The following is a 27,771-nucleotide window of genomic DNA, read 5'->3' as shown; positions in this document are numbered from 1 at the left end:
AACAACAGATGGCCAAACTCTTCATGAAGAAAATTATGAAATTCTACTGAGAGTCCTTTCAAAAGGACAATTAGTCTTAAAAAAAAATCCCAATTAAATGTAAAGAGATATGGTTTGAAATGGAAAGGATTGTTGTCATAATACCAATTCCCTTTATATACTGATTTATAGATTCATTTAATTTCCATGAAAATTGCAACACAGAACTTGATAAGGTGATTCTAAAACTTATAGGAAGGAGCAAAGGTCCAAGTACAATTTAGACATTGAAGAAGAACAAATTTTAGAGTATGTGTTCTCCCAGATAGCAAGATTTATACCAAAATTAGAGCAATTAAAACAATGTGCATTGTACAGGAATAGATATATGGATCAATAAAACAGAACAGAGAATTTAGAAATCTACACATATGGGCACTTTGCAAGTCAGTGACGGAAATAAATGATAATGATTGGTTATATATACTAAAAAAATCAAAATGAAACTGGACATGTACCTCCCATCAAACCACAAAATCATTTCTAAGATAATAGAGACAAATGAAGGTTAACACTATAAAAATGGCAGAAGAGATAATGGAAGAAGGATTGTGCTATGAAAGGAGTTCTTAAAAAACATACCAAAGGTATAAACCAGAGATAAATATTAATGATTGATTACATTAAATTAAAGAATATATAAGTCCTCAAAAGAGTTTAGAAAGATAAATCACAAACTGGAATAAATTTGCGACATGAAGAGTCAATAAAAAACCTTTACCTAGAAGTCACAAAGATGTTTATTAACCATTAAGAAAAAGCCCAGTGGGGGGGAAATGGACAAAAGAAATAAAGTGACATTTCATAGAAAAGTGAATACAAATGGCTTATAAATATATGAAAATGCTTAATATGATGTGTAATAATTTAACATAAATTCAAACCCCAAGAACCCTTTGATACTCCAACCAAATTGGCAAAATATTTTTCATTAGTTACTATCAAGTGTTGGCAAGGATGTGAATGAATGAGAACTCTTACTGTAGCTGGGAGAGTAAATTAGAATAATTACTTTGGAAAACAACTTGTCATTATGTGATACCTTAAGTAGGCATATAACCTACCACCTAACTATACTATCCCCAGGTTTAAACCCTAGAAAAATTCTTGCACATGGACGCAAGAGGCGTTATGAAAAAGAATGTTCGTAATGAGACTTCTTGCAATAGCAAAAAACAAAAACAAAACTAAAACCCCCAGAGTCTACGTAAACATTCATCAGAATTTGGATATACAAATTGTTATATATTCATACAACAGGATGCTATACAACATGAAAAATTAGTAAAGTGAAAATGGCACTCAAGGATGCAGCGCAAAAAACATTCTGAACAAAAGAAGCAAATCACAGAAGAGTTTACAACAGGATTCAATTTATAACACTTCAAAATAAGCATATCTATCTACATAGACACACGTATATCTGGAATACCTATATACACACACACACTCATATGGGGAATATGTGTACATGTAGTAAAATGATCAGAAGAAACAAGGAAATTCTTCACAAAAAAGCAGAATAAAGTTATCTGCAAGAAAGGGAAGAGAATGCAAACAGAAAGACAAACAGGAAGGTTCTAAATTGCTACAAATATTTTATTTCTTTTTTTTTTAATTTTTTAACATTTATTTATTTTTGAGACAGCGAGAGACAGAGCATGAACGGGGGAGGGTCAGAGAGAGGGAGACACAGAATCGGAAACAGGCTCCAGGCTCTGAGCTGTCAGCACAGAGCCCGACGCGGGGCTCGAACTCACGGACCGCGAGATCATGACCTGAGCCGAAGTCGGCCGCTTAACCGACTGAGCCACCCAGGCGCCCCGCAAATATTTTATTTCTTAGGCTGGGGGCTGGGCAGGCAGTAGCTCCTTTTGGTTATCATTTAAACTGGGCTGATGAATTTTTTTCATTTTTATGAATATTATCTATGTCAGTAAAACTGTACATACACATATGTTTATATTAGGGGAAAAAAATGAATCTATGATATTTGAGCCAAGAGACAGCTATTGATATATGAAAGAGCGTTAGGCCACCCCACAATGTGTCTTTTTGCACAACCTGCTGCAAAGAAATACTGCCTCTGAGCCTGATAGAGAATGCATCCTTGGGCACTTACACCAGTTATTGTGGTTCTCAAAATTCTATTTCCAAATATCCGCCACTCCCTCATCCTTGTCCACTGTGTTACTGCCGCAACAAAAAAAGCTACCATATTCTGTAAGAACCATTACTGCCAACAGGTCTAGGAGGTAAGACAGTAAGGAGATGCCTGCTTCAGACATTCCAGGGAAATCTAACAGATTGCTGCAACTTTCTCGCTAAAGAATCAGTTACACTCACGGTCTGTGGGTTCGAGCCCTGCATTGGGCTCCTCAGCTGGCAGAGTGGAGCCTGCGTGGGATTCTCTCTCTCTCTCTGCCCTTCCCCCACTCATGCTGTCTCTCTCTCTCTCTCTCTCTCAAAATAAATACATAAACTTAAAACTTTTAAATAAAAGAGAGTCAGTTACTGTCCTGTATTTTTGTTGTTGTTGTTTATTTATTTTTGAGAGAGAGAGACAGACAGACAGAGAGACGGAGACACAGAATCCGAAGCAGGCTCCAGGCTCCGAGCTGTCAGCCCAGAGCCTGACTCGGGCTTGAACCCATGGACTGTGAGATCATGACCTGAGCCGAAGTCGGACACTCAATCGACTGAGCCACCCAAGCGCCCCCACTGTTCTGTATTTTTATGTGAACAGACATCAGTTGGAAGATGAGTCTGCCAGTGCATGGGTGTAGGCAGTGTCAGGAGAGAGGCATCCTAAGAGGCCCATAAAATAAGCAGGCTAAGAGGACAGAACAGAATCTGAGAGCTCAGGCAAAGCCGCCTGGGCACAGCAGTTGGCTCCCGGAGCAATTTAAACGATGAGGTGAGAGGCACTAAATGCAAAGGGAACTCCGAGGACAGGACGATCAATCCCTGCCAAGCTTATCTCCCGACAAGGGGGAGGACTCCAGCTTGCAGCTGTAACATTAAAATGTAATGTTTCCACTGGGATTTAGCGTGGCAGGTTTCCCTGAAGCTTCGGTTTCACTCAGTTAACTAATTATGAGAGAATGTGACATTGGTATTTAATTTTCCTACAGAGACAAATCATTCCCAGCAGGAGAGACAGGTTGTTATTTTTGTTCTGTTTTGTTTTGTCATTAAAAAGAGATTATTTACACAGTAGTAAATACACTCTTGTTAAAGGGAGTTTTTCCTTTCCTTCTATAATTCTATCAATTCACCTTAACGCTGACAATCATTTCTTTTGTTTTCCAGAGACGGGGGACATAAATAAGCAAGGGCTGGGTGTTAGAACTGGGTTTGAAAATTAACTCTACCACTCACTAGCTGTGTGATCTTAAGCAAGTTAGTTAGGCACTGTGAGTCTGTTTCCTCCACTAAAAAATCGAGAATAACACATCTACTGTGGGATGAAATGAACTCTCATATAGTTGAAGCACTTTAGTACGGTGCCTCTGTACAAAAAGTGCTCAATAAATTTTAGCCTTTATTCTTAATGACTCTGATTCCATATTATATAAATAGAAACATGTTACATTTCATTTATGCCGTATATGGTCTGTTTTCTATGCGACCCCACATCTAATCATGAACTGTATCTTTACTTTGTCACCACAAGCTACATTGTGTGTAAACCATTTCACTCTTCCTCATCCCGATATAAAAAGGTTTCCAATGTAAATTCAGTATCTAATGATAATGTTGAAGGAAACAGATTTCTGCCCCTCTTCCACCCCCAGGACATCTTTTAACTTCTCTATTTTTTAAGTTTATTTATTTTTGAGAGACAGAGAATTTATTTTTGAGAGAGAGAGAGAGAGAGAGAGAGAGAGGGAGAGAGAGAGAGATTGAATGGGAGGGACAGAGAGAGAGAGAGAGAGAGAGAGAGAGAGAGAGAGAGAGAGAATCCCTGATGCAGGGCTCCACTCACAAACTGCGAGATCATGACCCGAGCTGAAACTAAGAGCTGGATGCTTAACGGACTGAGCCACCCAAGCACCTCTCTTTTTACCTTATCAAAGTATGCAGTGCTGAGTAAGTATCACTAATCAACTCACACCCCCGCACTGACTGCCTGGACAGTAATAGCATTGCGTTTGGGGTACTTTTAACAAACTGGAAAGTGATTTCGCAGATGATCTCCCACTTGAACTCCTAATTCCATGACATAGGCAGGGTAGACCTGAATAGCTCCACCTCACAGATAAGGAAGTAAAAGCTAATAGAGGATAAATGAAGAGCCATGATATTCAAGCTTATTTTCTATGAAAGGTAATCTGTGGGAATTGAGAACGCCAGGGATATTAGACTTCGGAAAATTAGATTTTCTCAAGAACAAAGTCTGTTTTGAAGATATCCAGAGTAACCGATTACTAAAGAGAAAAGAAAGGTCATTGGTGGTAAGCTAACAAAACAGTCAAGAGGCATGGGGTTTTATATGCCAATTTCACTCTCCATTTACCCAATAAGCCTCAATTTTTTATCACTAAGTTTGAGAAAGTAAAAATGTCACTTCTTACCATTTTTAAAAGCACACATATTGCAATGTCATCATCGTGTCCAAATGTAAACTGGATGACAGAATATTCAGGAGGTTTAATGTGAACCACAGAAAAAATGAACACTTAAAAATGCATAAACATGAGAAAACATATTTTAAGTGCCAACAGAAAATCCTGGTGATAAAGAAAAGGACAAGAATATGTTTCCAAGATTACATGAGCTAGAAGATGATGGAAAATTAATAAGATTACAAAAATCAGCCCTGTAATTTCAAATTACATATTCGCAGAGATTTTTGGAAGTTACAGACTCAAACTAAGAGGCATGGTTTTATAGTAAGTTTTTTGAAGCCATGAGAATAAAAACCCCTCAAATTTGGTTAATATTTCTTTAACTAGTTCTACTAGTACTAGTTAAGTACTTAATACTAGTTAAGAACCAGTTATATGGGGTCTTAAAATGATCAATTCTGAAGTACTATTTATACTGAGCAAGTCTTTCTGGTGGTAATCATTTTTCAAGGACTTCCAAGGTCACCACCAATGCTCACTGATGGCTCATAACTCCTCAATTCCTAGCAAACTACAGAATTGCAATTCAGAAGTCTCTCCACATACCCCTTTTTATGGAATAGGGGATAAGATAAGTTCTAATAGACTGGAAGGTCAAAACAAGCAAGGGCCGTTTAGAGGGACCCTAGTTCAAAATAAAAACCAGAGCCCAAGCTTTGAGTCATTGGAACTTGGAGGCCCAAGGACCTGGAACCATGCAATAAAAAACCTGGTCGTACCAACACCAATGAGCAAAACAGCATACCATAATAGGTCATTATTTGGTGATTGGTTTCCTAATTCTTACTTAACAGGTCTAAACATTATTTGTGCTGTGATCTTCAGAGAATGTGATACATCTTCATTTCAGTACTATGAGAGATCTTATGATATGACAGAATAGGCCTGCCTAAAACTCCCTCACTTTGTCCTAAGTCATTCATTTAATGAACATCTGTTGAATGTTGGCTATTTGTTGGGATCTATATCAAAGAACTCACAGTCTAGCAGGGGAGACAGGTAAATCAAGCATCAAATCTATGTGTCAGATTCTACAAGAAATATATTTCTTGCAAATGAGAAGTCGGTCAGAAAGCTCTTGGGGAAAATGAGATGATTAACAAGGTCTCAAATGGTAAGTATAAACTGTGTAACTTGCAAAAAAGTGGAGTAGCTTCCTGTCACAAACAACAGCACCGATAAAAGCAGGGAAACATGAAAACATGGTGAGGTCTAGAAATTACATATGATACTACATGGCGAGAGGATACAGCACGGGTAGCAGAAAGGGGAACACAGGCCAAAAGAAGCAATAAGCAGTAGAGGTAGACAAAGATTTCATCATTTACTATTTCTATTCCATGTGAAGATACAATATTGGAAAGCTGAATACAATGATTTGTCTACTGGTAAGATTTCCTCCCATAAGCAATGGGAGTAGATTTTTGCTGTAGAACGGTCAAGTGTGGTGCTAAGTCTACAGTGAACTGGAGGATGGAAAACTAGGACATGGATACCAGTTAATAAGACAATTTTAAAAGTCCAAGTAAGACATGGAGAGGCCCCAAGCTATAGCCATGGGATGGAAAAGAGAATAGAGATAAAAGAATATAAAAACCAGAGTTAATAGCATTTGGTGACCAAACAGAACGAGGGGATGAGGGGGGAAGTTTACAGAGCCTTCGTGTGCTTTACTTAGCTGGCTGAGGGGGTAATGGTGCCCTTGGCCAACCTGGGGATGACAGCAGGAGGAATGCCGGTAGTTCCAGGGTCCTGGTGTATTTCTCTTTTATAAGATTAGTCACATCTCACTTTATATTGAGAGAGGTATGTGTCATTCCTCCACCCCTTTGCCACAAGACTCATAAAGTTCCTTGAGGGGGACAATTCTGTCACATACCACATTGTCCCTGCATATAGCCCCCAACAGCATATCTGTATAACATGATTATATAACAGAACGGACCCATGGTAGACAGTCAGTGAACATTTTTGTATGACTGAAGGAAAAAATGAACAACTCTCAAAGTTAAATGTGACAAAACTATACATTTTATCCTTTGAATGGAATAATTGTGTCATAAATGCAAATAACTCACCTTGGCTGGGTAATAATTCAGACCATTACCAATTAGGTTCATTTCAGACTGAGCAAATTCCAACATCCAATCCTGAAGGGACTTTTGGGAATATCTACTACAAACCCTCATTTTAAAAGATATAAATCTGTGATTCAGAGATGTTACACAGCTAGCCCCAAGTCACAAAAAGGATCCAGTGATGGGACAGAAATCAGGCAGATAAATTAAGCTTTGTAATATTCGTCCACCAAAATGGTTATATACAGATTTGAAGACACTATGAGATATCACACTTAGCTAGGATGCATTGAGTTTTTAAAGTGCTTGACATTTCACACACAAAAAATACACGAGGCCAATGTCTTAGAAACATTTTCTCAGATAATTCTTGCCTCTGACAATGAAATGCAAGAACGGCGCTCAACTTTTAATCCTGAATTAGTATAAGTAAAACAGATTCTTACCATGATCTTCTGAAGAGACTGGTGACCTAAAACGAGATAATAAGCATGATAAGTGTTTTGTAAATGACACTTTATAAATGCAATACCGATCAAGAATAAACTCCTAGAAATAATGCCCCCCCCCAATTCAGTTAAACAGAAAGTCAATACAGTAGACAGTATAATTAATTTGTTGGTCAAATAGTTTATTCTAATCAATAACTCTCAAAGCTTACCCAGATTGGTTGGGTGATTGGAGTTCATATATTTCAGTCTACTGCATGGTGTTATAGGACTGCAACAAACTTAGTGAAGTCTGCATTTATCACAGACAAACAGAAAAGTCAGAGAAATGTGGTAATGGATGGAATCCTGTGATGTCCCCAAATGCCCAAGGCCAGGCTTCCAAAGAAAATGCCAGGGATGAAAATCAGCACCAGATGGAGTGTGAGTAAAAAGAAATCTACTTGGGACAGTAAAAAATGAGACATAAGTAAAATAAATGGTATGTACCCTTCTCATTATTGGTTTTTGTTTCCATTCTTTGTGGAATTGAATGTTTCAGTGAGCACGCCATAGGCCCTCTGCGTGCCAGACTCGTAGTTCTAAACCCGGAAGAACCAGTTTGAGGCAAGAGGGAAACCACTGGGGTCCCATAGAGCTTTTATAAATCAATGCCTTTTATGACTTTTCCACACCATTTGAGGAAGGCACCGATGAAGCATCTTATCGAGCCCTTCACAATAAACATCCTTCTTTCTTCCGCAGCTCACTACTCATTGAGTTGCTCTGAACGGTACAGACACAACCCTGAAGATGAATTCCCCTCGGGCTTAAAAGACAGTCTTGACTCCACCAGCTCGTCCTTTTCATAGGATAAAGTGAGACACACAATTCTGTTTTCACGGAATTTTGAAGGGAAATGCCGGGAAGCACCCTCTCTTCTAAATGACCAGCCTGCTGGAATCTGTAGCATGGAGGGGACCAAAGGCTAGCACGAGAGTTTGGTAATCTACCCAGTAATATAACTAGTATTTATAAGACATGATGACAAATGTTGGGACAAGAATGATCTGGCGGATGCACAGAGGTGGAAGGAAGGTTTTAGCTACTTTGGGACGCTTGATAATGCTGTACTTTATCTACTGATTGTTAACATTCCTGTTCATTATATGAGTGATCAGTAAAGTATAAAGACACAGCAGTCATGGTGAGAAAGCCTTCGATTTCTGTTAGGGGCAACATGGTAAATCATTTCAACCTTACCTGTCTTGTCAAGTAAACTTCTGCATGTGAAAACAATAGAGGGTCCCCAGATTTGGTAGGGGGAAAACCTGACATCGGGGTCATGGACACAGGGAGCACTGAAAGGGAACCTGCTACAGGCTACCCCCCTCCCCCAGGCCAGTCCCCCGCAGAGTTCGCTGCCTGAGAAATGCCACTGGTCTCCCCAGGGGAAGACAATCTATGCTCTTCTTGGAAGTGCCCTATTTTATACCATCCACACACTAGTCTTCCCCACTGAGTTGTGAGCAAAAAGAAAAATAGGACCATGTCTTACTTAGTATAGAATAGGCCCCTGACTGAAATGTGTTGAATTGAATTAATGTCAGCCCCACCACACTGGTGTTTAGACTCAGACACATTATGGAGCTCCTCAAAAAACCATCATGTCCCCTGCAAACTGTCTGCCAGATGGGTTTGCCAGCTCCTAGGCCAGCCATGAGGGAAGGGCCTATGGAGGAGACAAGCTCCAAGCTCTGGAATGGGGATAATGTGAGCACTCGAAGAGCCAAAAGACATCCAATGCACCCAGCAAAAGAGACCCACAATCTGCCTTAACGATTAGGAAAAACACAGCGGGGAGAGAGTGCTGAATAGAGCTGAATAGAGCTGAATGGGATTGGAAGTTGAGTCTACCGAGAAGCATGTATTTGAAATAAGATAATTTCTTACGATTTCTAGGGCATCAAAAAGAGCCAGCAACAAGGTAACATCTTCAGCCCCGGTGTTTTGTGACGGGAATTAAGCAAAAACACATCTTGGATTGTTTGCAATTAATTTCTCACAGCGCTATAGGAACAAAGAAAAATCCACGCCAACAGACGACTAAATGCCTCAGGTGGAAGGCTTGCAAAGCAGAGCTTTCAATGCCTTTCTGTGAAGGCAAAGCACTAATATTAAATCTGAAAAATTCCAGATGGCTTCGTTCAAGTCCCAAGGGGATGCATTCTGCGGTATGTCCAGGCAGTGGGGAAGAACTATCAATTTCAGAGTGTTTTCTAAGGATTAGTCATGTTGAGTTTTCTGTGCTGAATGTCTCCCACATGCCTGGATTTGTGGAATTTTAAGACATATGGAGTATTTCAATCCTCACTCAGTATTTCACCTTTCACTCTTAACGAGTCACTAAATTATACTACTGAGACATGCACATCATCCATTATTGCTGGAAATGGGCATAAAAAGTTTTACAGAACTTAGGAGAGAGGGAAATTCATGAAATCAGCAATATAAGTAGTTATTTTTAAAACAGAGAGGTTGAGCCCCAGGAACAGATAATCTTCCTCAACCTGACAACTGAGGAATGCGGGAAAGCTCACTGCGTTTCCCTCCCACTGCACCTGCAAGACTTGTGGCTGGGTTGCAGACTGTTCGTTTCTCCTCCAGATACACTTTATCCTGGAGATAGCATCTGCTCATATAATGCAAAGTAGGACTAGCATTCAAATAACTCCAGGATTTCGGGTCTTCCTCACCTCTTTCCTCAGTACTAGTCTTTTATTACAGTCCACAGAGTATCTGCACTTGATTTTGCTTAGTTTTGTTTTGTGAGGTTCTTTTTACATTAAAAAAAATTTAATGCTTTGTTTGTTTTTGAGAGAGAGAGAGAAGCAGAGTACTAGTGGAGGTAGGACAGAGACAGAGGGAGACACAGATTTCGAAGCAGGCTCCAGGTTCTGAGCTGTCAGCACAGAGCCTGACGCAGGGCTCGAACTCGTGAACCGTGAGATCATGACCTGAGCCGGAGTCGGACGCTTAACAGACTGAGCCACCCAGGCACCCCCCCTTTTTTTAAACATTTTATTAATATTTCATTCAAATTCAGCAAAGTAAAATAATAAAAACAAGAACTCAAGTCCTGGACTTTAAAATCTCCCTCCTATTTTCAATCTTTCTACTTATAATAACCCAAACCTAAATGGTAATTATTATTTGAGCCCCTATTAGGTACCAAGCCCTGTGCCTTGTGACAGGGATATAAAGATGAACAAGATACCAATTTCAAGGAATTCAACCTAGTGAAGGAGAAAAATATGTAAACACCCGACTACAGTGAAAACAGTATAATCATCAAAACATGTACAAAGTAAAGAGGGAGCATGGGAGAGAGACCCATTCTGTCCCAAAATAGTAAGGTCTTTCAACAAGCAAGGACCATGTAAGCCAGGCTTGGAAGGAGAAGCAGAAGCTTGTTAGGTAAGTAAGAAAGGAGAAGAAGCCTAGGCAGAAACACCAGGCATATGAGAAGGAATTCAGACAGGAAATTTCATAATATGCTATCAGACAGGCAAGTAACTCCGTGTTGCTAAAATGTAAAGGAGTAATTGGCTGGGACTAGAGACAGAAAAGGCAGGGGCTGTTACATACAGGGCCTGACGGCCCATTTCAAAGTGTTGGTAATTTAACCTTCTAAGCTAAATGAAGGTTCTGAAGCAGGAAGTCACACATTCCCATTTGTGCTTCTGACCAGGCAGGGTGCACAGTGTAGAACGAAAATGTAAGAATAAAGGCAGAAGACGTTAAAAACTATTATTGCAAACCACCTGTTCTTCTTTTTGAAATTCATGAAAAATAACAGGGAGAAGGAGAAACAAAAGGAAACATTATCTTTGACTAAACTAGAAGATGCCTATAAACCAAAATCATCTATAAAGAAGAGCTACCAAGTACAGTAAAAATTGGACCAAGTTTCAGGGAGACAGGGAAAGAGTATTTTGATCTCAGATCACTTAAATGATATAAGTTATACAATGTACCACAAAAGCTGGCAGAAAGCCCTCCGCTCTGAGCCAGATGTCTTGCTAGCTAAAAGTAGAATGGAACTCCATAGGGTATTGTTGCTAACAAAAAAAAAAAAAAAAAAGAAGAAGAAGAAGAAGTTGAAAACAGACCCAGAGTCAAGTTTCCAGAAACACACTGACCCACTATCCCTAATTATGTGTTCCAAACTAGTGGTTCCAAAAAGAACTCCTCCAGTACAAATATGAGTAATAAGTAAAAAGGAACCAGCATGATATCCACAAGAAAATACTCCAATAAGAAATTAGAATAAGGATCTGCTGACAAACAGAACTGAAGGTGGGAGTGCACTAAAAAGATAATGATGGGGGCACGTGACAGCTGTTAACAGATTTCTATGAAATTCAGAAATGGAAAAAGGGAAGGAGGGAGCAGGGGAAGGAAGGAATAAAGGATGGAATAGGGCCTCCACAAACAGAAACATAAGAAACACAATAATTATGAAACAGTCCTAGTACCACAGCAGAAGAAAAGAGCAAAAGTTGGTCCAGAGTTTTTGAAAACTCTTGAGGAAAAGCTTGAGGGTTCTTTCCACTGTGTCACCACTGCACTGGGAGAGGAATATTAAAAAGAGGTTGAAAGGTGACTAATAACTAAAATATATATTAAGATATAATCTATTCACTTATTCACCCATTCAAGTATCTGCTTTGTGGAAGTGTCTTGCTGTTTTTCACTTTATTTTTCTGTAAATTTTTTCTGGCTTTTTAAAGTTTTTATTTTAATCCCAGTTAGTTAACATACAGTGTTATATTAGTTTCAGGCATACTATATAGTGATTCAACACTTCCATACAATACACCATGCTCATCATAACAAGTGCCCTCCTTAATACCAATCACCTATTTAACCCCCCCCCCACCTCCACGCTGGTAACCATCAATTTGTTCTCTATAGTTAGGAGTCTGTTTCTTGATTTGTCACTTTCCCTCTTTCTCTCTTTTATTTTCTCTTTGCTTATCTTGTGTCTTAACTTCCACATGAGTGAAATCATGTGATATTTGTCTTTCTCTGACTAGCTTATTTTGCTTAGCTTTATTCTCTCTAGCTCCATCCATGTCATTGCAAATGGCAAGATTTCATCCTTTTCTATGATTGAACAATATTCCATTGTATATATACATTACATCTTTATCCACCGATGATGAATCGATGGACACTTGGGCTGCTTCCTAAGTTTGGCTATTATAAATAATGCTGCAGTAAACACAGAGGTGCATATATCCTTTTGAATGAGTGTTTTTGTATTCTTTGGGTAAATATCTGGTAGTGTGATTGCTGAACTGTAGGATAGTTCTATTTTTAACTTTTTGAGGAAACCTCTGTACTGTTTTCCACAGTGGCTGCACCAGTTTGCATTCCTAACAAAAATGCACAAGGGGTCCTTTTTCTCTATGTCCTCACCAACAATTGTTGTTTCTTGTGTTGTTGATTTTAGCCATTCTGACAGGTGTGAGGTGATATCTCATCATAGTTATGATTTGCATCATAACTGATGGTAAGTGATGATAAACATCTTTTCACATGTCTGTTGGCCCTTTGTAAGTCTTCACTGGAGAAGTGTCTGCTTTTTATTTTTTGGGTGTTGAGTTGTGTAAGTTCTTTATGTATTTTGTGTAACTAACCCTTTATTGGAATGTCATTTGCAAATATCTTCTTCCATTCAGTAGTTTGCTTTTTAGTTTTGTTGAGTGATTCCTTCTCTGTGCAGAAGATTTTCATTTTGATGTAGTCCCAATAGTTTATTTTTGCGTTTGTTTCCCTTGCTCAGGAGAACCATCTAGAAAAATGTTGCTACAGACAATGTCAGAGAAGTAACTGCCTTTGCTCTTTTCTAGGATTTTTATGGTATCAGGTCTCACATTTAGGTCCTTAATTCATTTTGGACTTATTTTTGCATATGCTGTAAGAAAGTGGTCCAGTTTCTTTCTTTTGCATGTTACTGTCCAGTTGTGTAAACATCATTTGTTGAAGAGATTGCCTTTATCTTGCTGAATATTATTTCCTGCTTTCTTGAAGATTATTTGACAATATAGTTGTGGGTTTATTTCTAGATTTTCTATTCTGTTTCACTGATCTATGTGTCTATTTTTTGTTTCGCTGCCATACTCTGTTTTGATTACTACAGCTTTGTAATATATTGAAGTATGGAATTGTGATGGCTCCAGCTTTGCCTTTCTTGGTCAAGACTGCTTTGGCCATTCAATGTCTTTTGTGGTTCCATACAAATTTTTGAATTCTTTGTTCTAACTCTGTGAAAAATGCTATTGGTATTTTGATAGGGATTGCATTAAATTTGTAGATTTCTTTGAATAGTATAGACATTTTAACAATATTTATTCTTCCAATCCATGACCATGAAATGTCTTTCCATTTCTTTGCATCATCTTCAGTTTCTTTCATCAGTGTTTTATGGTTTTCGGACTACAAGTCTTTGACCTCTTTGGTTAGGTTTATTCCTAGGTATCTTATTATTTTTGGTGCAACTGTAAATGGGATTGTTTTCAAAATTTCTCTTTCTGATGCCTCATTATTGGCGCATAAAAATGCAATAGAATTCTGTACGTTGATTTTGTATCCTGCAACTTTAATTTGCTTATCAGTTCTAGCAACTTTTTGGTGGCGTCTTTCAAATTTTTTATATATAGCATAATGTCATCTGCAAATAGTGAAAGTTTTACTTCTTCCTTGCCAATTTGGATGCCTTTTATTTCTTTTTGCTGTCTGATTGCTAGGACGTCCAGTACTATGTTGAATAAAAGTGGTGAGAATGGATAAATTTGTTTTGTTCCTGACCTTAGGGGAAAAGCTCTTCATTTTTCCCTATGAAGGATGATGTAAGCTGTGGGTTTTTCATACATAGCCTTTGTAATGTTGAGGTGTGTTGCCTCTAAACCTACTTTGTTGAGGTCTTCTATCATGAATGGATGTTGTACTTTGTCAAATGTTTTTTTCTGCATCTACTGAAAAGATCACCTGGTTTTTATCCTTTCTCTGATTGATGTGATGTATCATGTTGGTTGATTTGTGAATACTGAACCATCCTGTCAACCTAGGGATAAATCCCACTTGATCATGGTAGATGATTTTTTTTAATATATTGTTGGTTTGTATTTGCTAGTATTTTGTTGAGGAGTGTTGCGTTTACATTCATCAGGGATACTGGCCTGTAGTTCTCCTTTTTAGTGTGTCTTTATTTAGTTTAGGTATCAGGGTAATGTTGGCCTCATAGAATAAATTTGGAAGTTTTCCTTCCTCTTCTATTTTTTGGAATAGTTTTAGAAGAATGGGTATTAACTCATCTTTAAGTGTTTGGCAGAATTAGCCTATGAAGCCATAGGGCTCTGGACTTGTGTTTGTTGGGAGCTTTTTGATTACTAATTCAATTTCTTTGCTGGCTACTGATCTGGTCAAATTTTCTATTTCTTCCTGCTTCCATTTTGGTAGCTGATATGTTTGTCGTAATTTATCCATTCCTTCTAACTTGTCCAATTTGTTGGCATGTAGTTTTTCATAATATTCTCTTGAAGTGGTTAGTATTTTTGTGGTGTTGGTTGTTTTTTCTGCTCTCTCATTTGTGATTTTATTTATTTGACTCCTTTGTTGTTGTTGTTTTTTTTTTTTCTGGTTAAGTCTGCCTAGAGATATATCAATTTTACTGATTTTTTTTCAAGGAACCAGCTCCTGGTTTTATTAATCTGTTCTATTATTTTGTAGTTTCTATATCATTTAATTCTGCTCTAGTCTTTATTATGTCCTTCCTCCTGCCAGTATTAGGTTTTGTTTATTGTTGTTGTTCTAGCTCCTTTAGGTATAAGGTTGGGTTATTTTGAGATTTTTCTTGCTTCTTGTATTGCTATAAACTTCCCTCTGATGACTGCTTTTCTTGCATCAGAAAGGTTTCGGACCCTAATGTTTTTGTTTTCACTTGTTTCTATGTATTTTTTAATTTCTCCTTTTATTTCCTGGTTGACCTATTCATTGTTTAGTGGCATGTTATCTGATCCATGTATTTGTGGTCTTTCCAGATTTTTTTTTCTTGCGGTTGACTTCTAGTTTCATAGTGTTGTGGTCAGAAAAGATGCATGGTATGACTTTGATCTTCTTGAATTTGTTGAGGCTTATTTTATGGGCTAATATGTGATCCATTCTGAAGAATGTCCCATGTACACTTGAAAAGAATGTGCATTCTGTTTTAGGATGGAAAGTTCAGAATAGATCTGTTAAATCCATCTGGGACAGTATGTCCTTCAAAGCCACTGCTTCCTGGGGCACCTGAGTAGCTCAGTTGGTTAAGTGCCTAACTCATGAATTTGGCTTAGGTCATTATCTAATGGTTCATGAGCTCCAGCCCAACATCAGCCTCTGCACTGACAGTGAGGAGCCCACTTGGGATTCTCTCTCTCTTTCTCCCTCTTTCTGTCTCCAAAAATGAATAAACAAATAAACTTTTTAAAAAGTCATTGTTTCCTTGTTTATTTTCTGCTTAAATAATCTGTCCATTGATGTAAGTGGGGTATTAAAGTCCCATACTATTACTGTATTATTATCAATTAGTTCATTTGTGTTTGTTATTAGCTGTTTTATGTATTTGGGTGCATCTTTGTTGGGTGCACAAATATTTACAATTGTTATATCTTCTTGTTGATTGTTCTCTCATTATTATACAGTGTCCTTTTGTCCCTTGTTGTAGTCATTGTTTTAAAGTCTATTTTGTCCAGTGTAAGTATTGCTACTCCAGCTTTCTTTTGACCTCCATTAGCATGACAGATTTTCTCCATCCCCTCACTTTCAATCTGCAGGTGTCTTTAGGTTTAAAATGAGTGTCTTGTAAGCAGCATATAGATGGGTCTTGTTTTTTTTTTAATCCATTCTGACACCCTATGTCTTTTGATTGGAACATTTAGTTCATTTACATTCAAAGTAATTACTGACTGCTATGTATTTATTGTCATTTTACTATTTGTTTTGTCGTTGTTTCTGAAGATTTTCTCCTATCCTTTCTTGTCTTTCATGTTTTGCTGACTTTCTTTAGTGATATACTTAGAATTCTTTCTCTTTATTCTTTGCATATTTATTAGTATGTGGTTACCATTAGGTTTGTACATAACCTCCTCTGCATATGACTGTTTATATTAAGTTGATGGTAGTGTAAGTTTGAACCCATTCTTTACTCTTCTCCTCCCCATGTTTCAGGTATATGTTGTTATATTTTACATCTTTTATTTTGTGAGTTCCTTGACTGATTTTTTACATAAATATTCATTTTTAGTCCTTCAGTTTCCTAACTTTATCCTGTCACTTTTGGTCTCTCCTTTCCACTCCAAGAATCCCCTTTAATATTTCTTGCAGGGCTGGTTCAGCAGTCTTGCACTCCTTTTGTTTTTGTTTATCTAGGAAACGCTTTATTTCTCCATCTATTCTGAATGATATAGCCTTGCTGGATACAGTATTCTTGGTTGCAGATTTTTCCCATCCAGCACTTTGACTATATAGTGCCACTCCCTTCTGACTTGGAAAGTTTCTTCCGAAAAATCCCCTGCTAGCCTTATGGGTTTTGCCTTGTAAGTTACTGTCTTCTTTTGTTTTGCTGCTTCAAAAATTTTTTCTTATCACTATATTTTGCCAATTACAACTTGTCTTGGTGTCTATCTGCTTTTGTTGATTCTGATGCAAGTTCTCTGTGCCTCCTGGATCTGGGTATCTGTTTCTTTCCCCAGATTAATGAAAGTTTTCAGCTTTTATTTCTCCAAATATATTTTATGCCCCCCCCCTTTCTCTCTTGCTCTTCTGGGACTCCTATAATGTGAATGTCATTATGTTTGATGAGAGTCGTTGAGTTCCCTAAGACTATTCTTGTTTTGCGTAATTCTTTGCTCTCTCTTTGTTCAACTTGATTGCTTTCCATTAATTTGTCTTCTAGTTAATTCATTCCTCTGCTTCTTCCAGTCTGCTGTTTATTCCATCAAGCATGTTTCTCATTTCATTTATTGAACCTTTATCTCTGCTATGTTACTCTTTATCTCTGTGTTAAGGGTCTCACTCATATCTTCCACTCTTTTCTCAAGTCCAGTGAGTATCCTTATGATCAATGCTTTAAATACTCTATCAGGTATGTCACTTATATCTATTTCACCTAGATGCCTGGCTGTGGCTTTGTCCTGTTCTTTCATTTGGGATAAATTTATCTGTCTTCTTATTTGTCTAAGTCTCTGTGCTTGTTTCTCTGTATTAGGAAAGTCACCTATATATCCTATTCTTGAGGGTAATGGCCTTATAGAGAAGAGGTCCTGTAGTGCCCTGCCATATAGGGTTCCCTGTGTCCCAGGGCCTGGAGCTTCTAGGAGTATCTCTAATATGTGCTGTATGTGCTCTGCTGTTTTGTCTTGGTCCTTCATCCTTCAGGCCAGTCATCTGCAGAGGCTCTCTTTGTCTGTTGTGAGCAGTGTTTGGTCCCTGGCCTGAATGTGATGTGTTTTAACTAGGTTTGCTCTGATCTGTTTATGAAATGAGAATTGTCACCACTGCTGCCCAAACTGAGGCTCTATAAAACTCCCATGCTGGGAGAGAGTGTGAGTAGGGGCTTAGGCACTTGGGGGAGGGGTCCCCTCTGGGCTGGCACTGAGGTAAGTGTGACTGGGAGGTGTGGTTCCACCAGCAGGTGGGGCTTGATGTAAGCAAGTTAAGTAGTGAGTGTCAGTCCTGTGCTGGTTCCCGCAGGTGGCCCTGCACTTATGCTGAGGGGAGAGGGAGGGAAATGGGACTGGGCAGTTCTTTTGTTCCCAGAGGTATCTCTCCATGAATGCTGTCCCTCTGGGACATGCTCCAAGATGAGCGAATAACCTCCCCATTGTGTGCCCCAGGTGGTCTTCTGATTGCTGTTTCCATGCTGTATGTCTGTGGGCTGTTTGCTTTGCCTTTTCTCCAAGAGCAGTGCAATGCTCTCTAGGCTCCACCCCAGCCAAGCCTGTTGATCTTTAAAACTGCAGGCTTTAAGACCAGCATGCTGGTTGCAAGAACTCATGAAATTTGGTTCCCCTTGCTTCCCAAGCCAATTGCTATGGGAATTTGTTTTCCCCATGCGCTCCCCCTGTGTGTTAATCTGTCTCTTGCCCTTCTGCATGACTATGGCTCCCTCCTTTCCACAGCAGCCACATGTTTATTTCCCAAACCATGTCTCTGCACTTCCTACCTTCTTTGACGTGGCCTCTTCTCTACCTTTAGTTTTGGAGTTTGTTCTGCCATTCTTCAGGTCAATTTCTGGGGTATTTAGGATAACTGATATCTACCTACTTGTAATCAGGGGACAAGGCAAGCCTAGGATCCTCCTACTCCATGGCTAACTTCCAAGAATTACATCTACTTTCACTATGAATTTCAATTTGCGGATTTGCTGATAAAAGTTCTCTTCCCAATGTTAACCCTGCTAAGTAGAATATTCATACTTTTCTCTCCTTTTAAATGAAGGCAATACTTCTCAAACTAGGATATACACGGGAACTTGAAAATAAGGGAAGTCCCAGGCAAAACAACACACTACTTTTAGATGGGGGATTATGTAATTTACCTGGTAAAAATGAAAATATTATTTTCTACTGAAACCAGCACTGACACATTATGGATCCCAGAGCAAAGGTCACTTGACTTTGTAAAATAAAACAATAAACTTAAAAAACAAAATCTGTGTTTGTGGCAGTCGGCCTCAGGCACTGTCCCCAAGGCCTCAATGGAGTGAGTTTGTTCTCCTTCAGAATAGGAGTGTTTCCAAGTCTGAAAACCCAAAACGATACACAGCTATAACATTTTGGAATAAATAATTTTATCAGGATAATGAATGTACATATAAAGAACCTGAAGGAATGAGACGTCAGGCACGCATTGGCTAGTTGCTACTGTACTGAAGAGCACAGCTTGTAGATCCTATTGTCAGCCACCAAGACACTAGGAATCTCAAGAAAATCAAAGATAGTTATTTAGATTTCCTTCCATCAGCAAGTTTCCTTTTAAGACCTCTAATCTTTCAAGTAGATCAATTACAAGGCTTAAAGACACTGAAAAATGTGCAGTCTTCAACCAGCAATGTAACACATAAGAGCCAAAGAGTAATATATTTATCAAGGCAAAAGTCTTTAAGAAGTACTACACTTCTCTTGTGATGTTTTATTGTTTTTAATCATAAATCTGGAACTGAGATGATGAACATCACGACTATTTCAGCCTGTGGGATATGGTATGATGCTTTGCAAGACATCTTAGAAGAACGCATTTTCGGGGTGCCTGGGTGGCGCAGTCGGTTAAGCGTCCGACTTCAGCCAGGTCACGATCTCGCGGTCCGTGAGTTCGAGCCCCGCGTCAGGCTCTGGGCTGATGGCTCAGAGCCTGGAGCCTGTTTCCGATTCTGTGTCTCCCTCTCTCTCTGCCCCTCCCCCATTCATGCTCTGTTTCTCTCTGTCCCAAAAATAAATAAACGTTGAAGAACGCATTTTCTTGGCAACCTTCATGAAATGCTCTAAACCTGCAAGCTCATCCTAATACTATATCTTTTTATTTGAATAATACTATCCTGACTCTATTTTTAAAGCCTCTATACAGTATTTTGTTTTCTTTTCATCTCATGGCTTTAATTCAATAGCATCCATGGCTTTCCTACTTGGCCCTTCTTAGAATGTCTGTATCATTTCCTTCCTAGGAGGAGGGTAGGAGATCCATAGATTGTCCAGTTTAGATAAAATTTTTCTTAAAGACAGATTAAATGAATACTGGGGACCCATCTGCATGGGTCCATTACTTTTTGGAGAGAATCACTCATAAATAAATGTCAATTTCCCTTCCCAGTATCCCCAATCCATACACCCTCTACTTAGCATTTCTAAACCACCACCTGATAGAGGCTAGGCCAAGGAAAGAGGTTACCACATAGAGATGAAGTTGGAATAAACATACAGGACAGGTATAAGAACTAAGTCTGAACAGACACAAAAGCAGAGATCCATATTCTGAAAATACTGAGCAACAGAATATTTCTATAATTGTGGATGGGGGAGGGAAAATCTGAAATACTCATACCAACTCATAGACCTGGCCAGAAGAGCCAGGGCCCCTTTATTTCCTGCTTACTAACACGGAATGATGATAGAAAGCAAACGAGGTGGTAAGGTGAGCCAGAAGCTATGCGACCTCTACAGTCCACTTGGTGCACTACAGGAAGGCAGCCCATTTCCACATATTGAAAGCAACTCTCTCTATGAGTATTTTATCAATGTTCCTTTTTCTGTCTGCCTTCCCTCTTTACCCTCCAGCTTTAGACAGGAGGACCACAGCAAAAATACCACTTTCAATAAGCAAAGGTGACCATCCATCCTACTCAGGAAGAGGAAGAGAAAATAGAGGACTCTGGTTTGTAGCTATTTATGTCAATTCTGAATGTTCTTCCCCTCTCCCTTTCATCATTCTACTTTTATTTCTCTTTCCTTCTCACGACAGCGCTGATCCTACCCAGGGCTTATCTCATCCACCTTTCTCACATTTTGGTAGAATCCCATCTTTCTTTGACACAGCCTCTCATCATGTGCTAATTAATGCTGTTGTTCCAAGTGCAGAGCATCAGCAGCATTCAGGCTTGGGCAAAGTTCCCTGGGCTGGATGCTGTTCCCTGCCTAAACTATCACTGCTATATGTCGGTTAACAAACTCCCAAGAAGTAGCCCAAATGGAAGCTGGTTTCCCAGCTGGACATCCCTTCCAGACACATTTCAAGAGTCTACACCAATGCTGCAGAAACTCTGTTTTATTTTTCCTTTGTTTTACCTTGAAGTCATGAGGATACACAAATTCAATTTATTTCCTGAAACTGTTGGTAGACAAAGAATTTTCATTTAAGTAAACAAAGGGATGATTTAATGTGATTTGAAAGCATGGCTATAGATTATCATCTCTGGCAACGGCTTTTTTCCCTTGAGCTTCCCTCAAGGATACGCACTGCCTAGAGGACTATTATGTCTAGCCTAGGACATCATTTTGAGAGTTTGAGGGAGAAATAGTGAGATCACAGATCTAGGTGACCACTCCATGGCCATTATTCTAGCACGAAAGCATCCCTAACTAGGTAAAACAGAACTGAAATCCCTTGGCACTGAGAATTTCCATCAACCATACAATCCTCTCTCTGTTTGCTTTTCTTTCCTCTAATTATGAATATTGCTATGAAGACAATGAACAAAGCACATACAGTAAAAAAGAGCTACAGAGAACGAGAGCCAGAGAGATGAAAGTTACAGCAACCATACAAAGTGGCATTGAGATGAGAAAGACAAATACATTCTCTATTCAAGTGGTCACAAACCCATTCAGGGAATGCCAAATAGCCTCAAAGGTAACATTCACCACAGAGCGAAGGCCTGAGGAAAGAGCATACTCCAAGGAAGTAGAGAGAGATGGATAATTGTGTGGAGGTAAAGAAATAAGACCCAGAACTTAAATAATAAAGGCTGTTTGGTAAGTTCTTCATTTGATGTGAATTTCCTTAATTCCCTTCAGGCTCCTAACTTCTTATTCTTTGAGACTCTCCTGCTCAACTATATACCTGATGATCCCCACATGAGCAATTCTTAAAATCTCTTCTGTTTTTTTTTAAGCTCCTGTATTTAGTTGGCTTTTTTTTTTTTTTTTTTTTTTTTTTTAATATCACTGTTTCACCACTGGCTTGTACAATTCGATTTCTCTTATCCACCCTCCACAATCAGTTTGCTGAGCAGGAAGCCCCTAAGTACCCTTTGAGCTTGAAATTGTACTGCCACCTCATGTTCATCCCTAAGAACTGCAACAAAATGATGGGAAAGGTTTTTGAAATCCACTGGTAAAGAAGAGGGCGAATGGGCAAAAGTGGGCAGTGGACAAAGGGAAGAAACAGATGAAAGAGGTAGTGTTGACGAAACCAATACTGACCAAGTTCATTCAACATGAAAACTTGACTATCACACTTTTTATTACCTAAACTATGAACATGCCTAGGAAGCATGTCAGTGTTTTGAAAACATGAAACTAATTGTGTAATAGACACAGTGCAGCTAATTGTGTAATAGACACAGTGCAGCCGTGCGGTTACAAAAGAGGTGATACTTCACGTTAGAAATGAGTTTTTGCAATATAGTTGCCTGCTTAATTCCTAAAAAAGGTGGAGGGGGGGAATAAAGGAATAGAAAAGGCGTGTTACTCTGAACTCAAACCAAGGAAGATACACCTGCAGAGAGCCAATAGGAAGTATCAGCAGGGAGAGACCATTAGCATGCCGCTGGCTCTTAAAGCTTAGTGACTTGGGAAATGCTGACCAACAGGTCCTGTTGAGGCATGATCAACCAGGAGTTTTGTGAATGTGGACTTTTTTTTTTTTTTAAGCGTAAATTGAAATGAAGTTCTGGGCTCAGAAGGCAAATCACGTGAGTGCTACATTTAGTGGTAACACAAGAAACTTACAGAAAAGGCCATCACACATATTACAATACTTAGGATACGCAATATCTACCTTGTGGGGCCATGGTAACTAAGCAAAGGCTTACCCACAACTAATTTTACTTTCATTAAATAAGGACTTCTGGGGGTGTCTGGGTGGTTCAGTTGGTTAAGCATCTAACTCCTGATTTTGGCTCAGGTCATGATCCCACAGTTTGTGAGTTCGAGCCCCATGGTGTTCTCTGCACTGACAGTGCAGAGCCTGCTTGGGATTCTCTCTCTCTCTCTCTCTCTCTCTCTCTCTCTCTCTCTCTCTCTCTCCTTCTCCCTGCCCCTCCCATGCACTCTCTCTCTCTCTCTCTCTCTCTTTCTCTCTCTCTCTCTCAAATCACTAAAGTTTAAAAAAATATAAGAACTTCTGAATCCAGCTTTAGAAAATGGAAGAGGAAAAAAAAGAGGTGAGGTTTGGACAGTGCTTTGGCACTTCTGAAGATAACTACAATATATTCCAGAAATTTTCCTATCAACATCTCCCGTTTCACCCCCTTCTCAGAAGAGGGGATTCATGTTCAAGACACTGGCATGAGAGACAGAATCTGAAAAGTGTCTGTCTCCTCCCCACGCTTCTGTGTCCAAGGGCAGGACAGTTTCTGAGTAATATATTAGAAACAACACAAAATCATAAATGAGCTCTATGAGAAAATGATGAATTAACACAAATATATTACAGTAATAGTGAGAACAAGAAGTGAAAGTGGGCTCCCCAGACTCTATCTTGGAGAATAAATAATTCCATGTGTGAATATCAACCACAGCTATAAACTTAACTCCATTTCAGGAAGTGTGAGAGATACAGAACTGACAACATTTTATCCCACTTTTAAGGAGATTCCAAGGGGTTTATGGAGTAAGACTAACATCAAAGAGAGAATTGGAGAAAATTGTGAGGCAATTTTTGTTGTTAGTGTTCTTATGCTTGATGATTAGCACAAGAGCCGGAGAAGTTAGGAAAAGGGAAAATGTGGTCGCCGTCTCCCTGGATTCCAAGCAAGCAGTTTCTCTACTTTGGAGAGATTTTTCTTGTGCTGGTCTCCTCAGGATGGTGGGTTCAGGGGTCCCCAGAGGTTCCTGAGAGAAGTTCCACCCCCTACACCTACCCTCGCATTTCTAAAGGCAATAAAGAAGTCCCTTCCCACCCTGACCCCATGACTGACCCCACCCTGACCCTGACCCCACCCTGACCCCACGCCTGCACATACCGAGCAATTACTAGTATCAATATCCCCCCAACATGAGATTCATGGGCAAATATTTTTGGAAGGATTTCAAATTTATCACCCATACTTTAAACCAGTTTAATCAAATTACTCATCTAAGGCAGAGGCACTGAGAAAAGAAACGTTTGGGTGGCAGTTTGAGAAAGGTGCAAAAGGATGAACAGGCTATTTTGGAAGTCAGTTGAAACCTTAAAACAGACTCTTGAACACCGAATGCCTGGACTTAGAGAAGCAGGACCGATGGGAGGAGGAGCGGAAAGGCAGGACTGGAGACTCAGGCAGACCGCCCTGCTCTCCGCAGCACCCCTTCACCTGTGTTCCCTGAGGGCTTCCCCCTCTGTGTGCAGGTGAGGAGGAGGGAATGAGGCGGCAGGGCCTGAGCTAATTCCTCCAGGACCTTCCGAGGATTGGGTGGGGAGGAGGGCCACCTTTGAAGGGTGAGTCCCAGGACGCATGGTCAGGAAAGAGGACTTAGATGCAGAAATATTTCATGTCACAGGGAGGTGTACCAACACCATATTCAGGAAAAACTATGGCCTCTTCTCTCTACTCTGACTGTTCAAATTAGAAACAAACATTCAGCCCAGATCCTGCGAGGCACCCTTACTTATTAAACGGGAATCTGTGGGAAAGAGAAGCTGCGTCCCGTCTTCCCTCCTCTTGCCAAAGCCTGCTACAGACGCCCGAGGACCTAGCTCATGTCCCAAGGAACGAGAGCCCCACAGGGTGGGACCCTCTGGGGACGACATGACAGAAGACCCAGCTCTGGACTTTGCACTCTTTCAGGAAGGAAGGAGAGATCATTGATCTCTCAGTCCCCAGACACTGCACAATTGCCTGACAGTCCAAACATTTTCCCAGCAGGCTCTGGGAGATGATTCTTATCGCTCTTGACGCAACTTTAATCCTGATGCTTAGAAAAACTGGGCCTTCAAGGACAGATGTGCCATCATTTTGTAGGACTAACATCTAACAGCCCCTACACCCTTTTTGCTTTTTGTTTTTATAGCTTGGATCCATTCAACATACCCTAAAACCCTGTACCAAACTGACGAAATTTCAATGGCAAGCCCATAAAGAAGATCCAGGGACCAGTTCAGACAAGAGAGGACCAACTGTGCAAAAGTGCACGGCACAGTGAGCCAGCCACCTGCACGTGCTACTCCCAGGGTACACAAGACAGGAACGCGAAGAGATCTCCGGTGCACCCAAGGCTCTACTTGTGGCACAGCCCCCGAAAACAAGAAAAATTCCCATTCCTCTAGTGGCTTAACAACCCCTGCCCTCACTTCTGAGCACAGAGGGAGATGGGGTTATTTTCCCAGTTTCAGAATGGCACCTAAGCACTTCGGTCATGAGAGACTCCGTTCCCCTGGCCTAGCTTTCCTTAATGCCCTAAAGTGTGTTGTTAGAACGAGAGAGAAAAATCTCCTTTGTTTCATTTTTAAAGAAGACTGATAATTTCCTGAGAGGCCCTTTCTACTGTTCCCCACTTGTTAAAGGAACTCAAGAAAATTGCTTTTCTTCTGAACATATTGCCTCCCTATTCCTGCATGCTCTGGCTTTGTCTTGTCTCTTTGGGTTGGAAATCCTTGGGAAATCCCAGAATTCTCTTACATTCATGACATTTCAACAGTTGATGGTTTCCCACTTGCCAACTTTCTCCCCTCCATCCAAAGAATATCCGAAACCTTTTCAAGCACTCAACTTTTCTGGTATAACCCAAAAAATCCAGAGATCAGACATGGGGGACATGCTGGCCTCCCAATGCACAGAGTTCTAGATAGGATTCCTGCCCTCCATCCCCTGCCCCCCATCTCACCTTTGTGCTCATCCACAGTGCCTACAATTCTCTATGTTCACCATCATTGCCTTTCTCACTTGTAGAAAAGTAACCTCTGAGTCAGCGATTCAATACGTCTTTATTATTTTAACATCGATCCCTTGGGTCAAACATTTGTGTTAAAGCTTGAAATATATAAACCGATTCCACCGCCTACCAAAAATGTTTGACCTTTAATGTATCATTTTCTTACAACCGTTATGTGATTAAAACCGGGTCTGCTGCAGTATTATAAATAGATATCTCTACTTAGGTTTGATAGAGCGCCTTCTCTCTAACGTCCCACATTCATCCATTCATCCCACAAGCCTGCCTCACTGGATGCCTGCTGTCTCCGGCATGGTGCAAAGTGCTGTAGACACAGAGCGAGCAGTACAGTTTGTTCATCCAAGGAACTCACATGCTTTAAAAAAGGATCTGATCAACTTCCCCTCATGCACCATGTCCCTCAAGCATGAGGAGGTAAAGCCACCACTTCTTTTACAAATGACAAGAGAGAGCCACTTCAAGGAGCATTTCTCCATGCTGCAATCACTGGTCGAACTTCAGCTCAAAATGGAAGGGTAGAGTTTCTTGGCACCATTTTAAATAGAGTGGTGTTTAATATTAGAGCTTGTTTACCTCAGCAAGTTTTTTTTTTTTTCTGTCGAAAAACAACATCGTAACATCGGTTAAAAGAAAGTCTTGACGTAGAAAGGATTCTATTCTGGTTCTGCTACTAAGTGAACTTGAAAATGGAACTCCCTGTCTGACAAAAGATTTAGGGACTCCATATGCATAACTGTTTCAGGAGCAATTCTAGAAAGAACAGAGCAAAACTTCTCATTAAATGTTTTGCACCCACCTGAGGAACAGAGTACTATGTACGTGGCTAAACTGGGAGGTTAACAACTGGAGGTAAGGCAGGGAGAAAAAGAAGAAAGGAAGATACACGTCAGATAAACTGTAGTTTTTCCAGCTTTGGTGATTAGGCAGGGAGAACAAGATTCAGACCAGCCAAAGGTAAGTGGGATGGGAATCAACTATCTTAGTGAAACAGATGCAAGGGACTGTGCCTCCATCCAGACAGCATTGATTTCATCTCTAAGATAGATTCCAGCCAAACCCACATCCCACTAAGAAGATTAATTTTCTCCGCCTTATCTGATCGTGATGCTGAAAGAATATTTCCACAACCCAATCACTGCCCAATGGTCTGTCCTCCTGTTGAGAACTTGGAGCCGTGACAATAAGCACAATTATCCTTTTTATTAGAGTCAGGCCGTCACCTATTGTTCCCCAGGAAACCAGGTAAAGGAAATAGTTGAGGACGAGAGGGGAATGAAGCTCTTACTCCTATGTTCAGCCAAGAACTTCTGAGTTTCTGGAAGGGGGAGGTTTCAGGGTTATCTTCTTGATATGGTTCAGAATTTTAGACTACATGAAAAAGCCAATTTTTAAAGTATTAATAGGTGTTTTAGATATCCCCAAATAACTTGCCAGTTGTACAAAATTCTTTAAGCACACGTTGGGTAGAGTGATGCTAAACTCTCACCGAGTACATTCAGTTATTTGAGGAGCACCTCGGGTTATATAATGATGAAAAGCAGATACTTATCTGCTCATGTACAAAGGTTGAAGAAAATAAGCATGGAGCACTCTAAAAAAAGCGTCTTGCCTTTGAGACTACCATTTTAATTATTTAAATATTCATTCTTTTCCTATAGAAATAAAAAGATGAAATCTGGAGGAAGCAGCAAATTCTATTCCTCTTGTTTCCAGAACACTTCATGCCTATCTCCATACAGCACTTAGCAGAAGGAACCATAATTAATCGGTTTGTGTAATACTTCCCCTTTGAATATAAGTCTTCAAGGCAATAATAATTGTGAATTTAGCTTTACATCTTCAGTGCCTACGTGTGTATGAGTGTGTGTATACATACATATACTGTATATACAGTTTCTAT

At 39.8% G+C, this 27,771-nt stretch overlaps 1 protein-coding gene across 7 annotated transcripts in view; it reads right to left on the bottom strand.

Annotated features, from left to right (window-relative positions):
- DGKI (diacylglycerol kinase iota) overlaps positions 1–27,771 on the bottom strand; it is a 435,956-nt gene that overhangs the window by 41,524 nt on the left and 366,661 nt on the right. For all 7 annotated transcript variants that reach the window (XM_053218037.1, XM_053218038.1, XM_053218039.1 and 4 more), the window contains one exon: positions 7,195–7,220. In XM_053218037.1, the coding sequence (XP_053074012.1) occupies positions 7,195–7,220 (26 nt within the window). The remainder of the gene's footprint in view (positions 1–7,194; positions 7,221–27,771) is intronic.

This window comes from Acinonyx jubatus, chromosome A2, assembly GCF_027475565.1.
Source record: "Acinonyx jubatus isolate Ajub_Pintada_27869175 chromosome A2, VMU_Ajub_asm_v1.0, whole genome shotgun sequence".
NCBI classification, from domain to species: domain Eukaryota; kingdom Metazoa; phylum Chordata; class Mammalia; order Carnivora; family Felidae; genus Acinonyx; species Acinonyx jubatus.
This window is presented reverse-complemented; position numbering and strand designations above follow the sequence as displayed.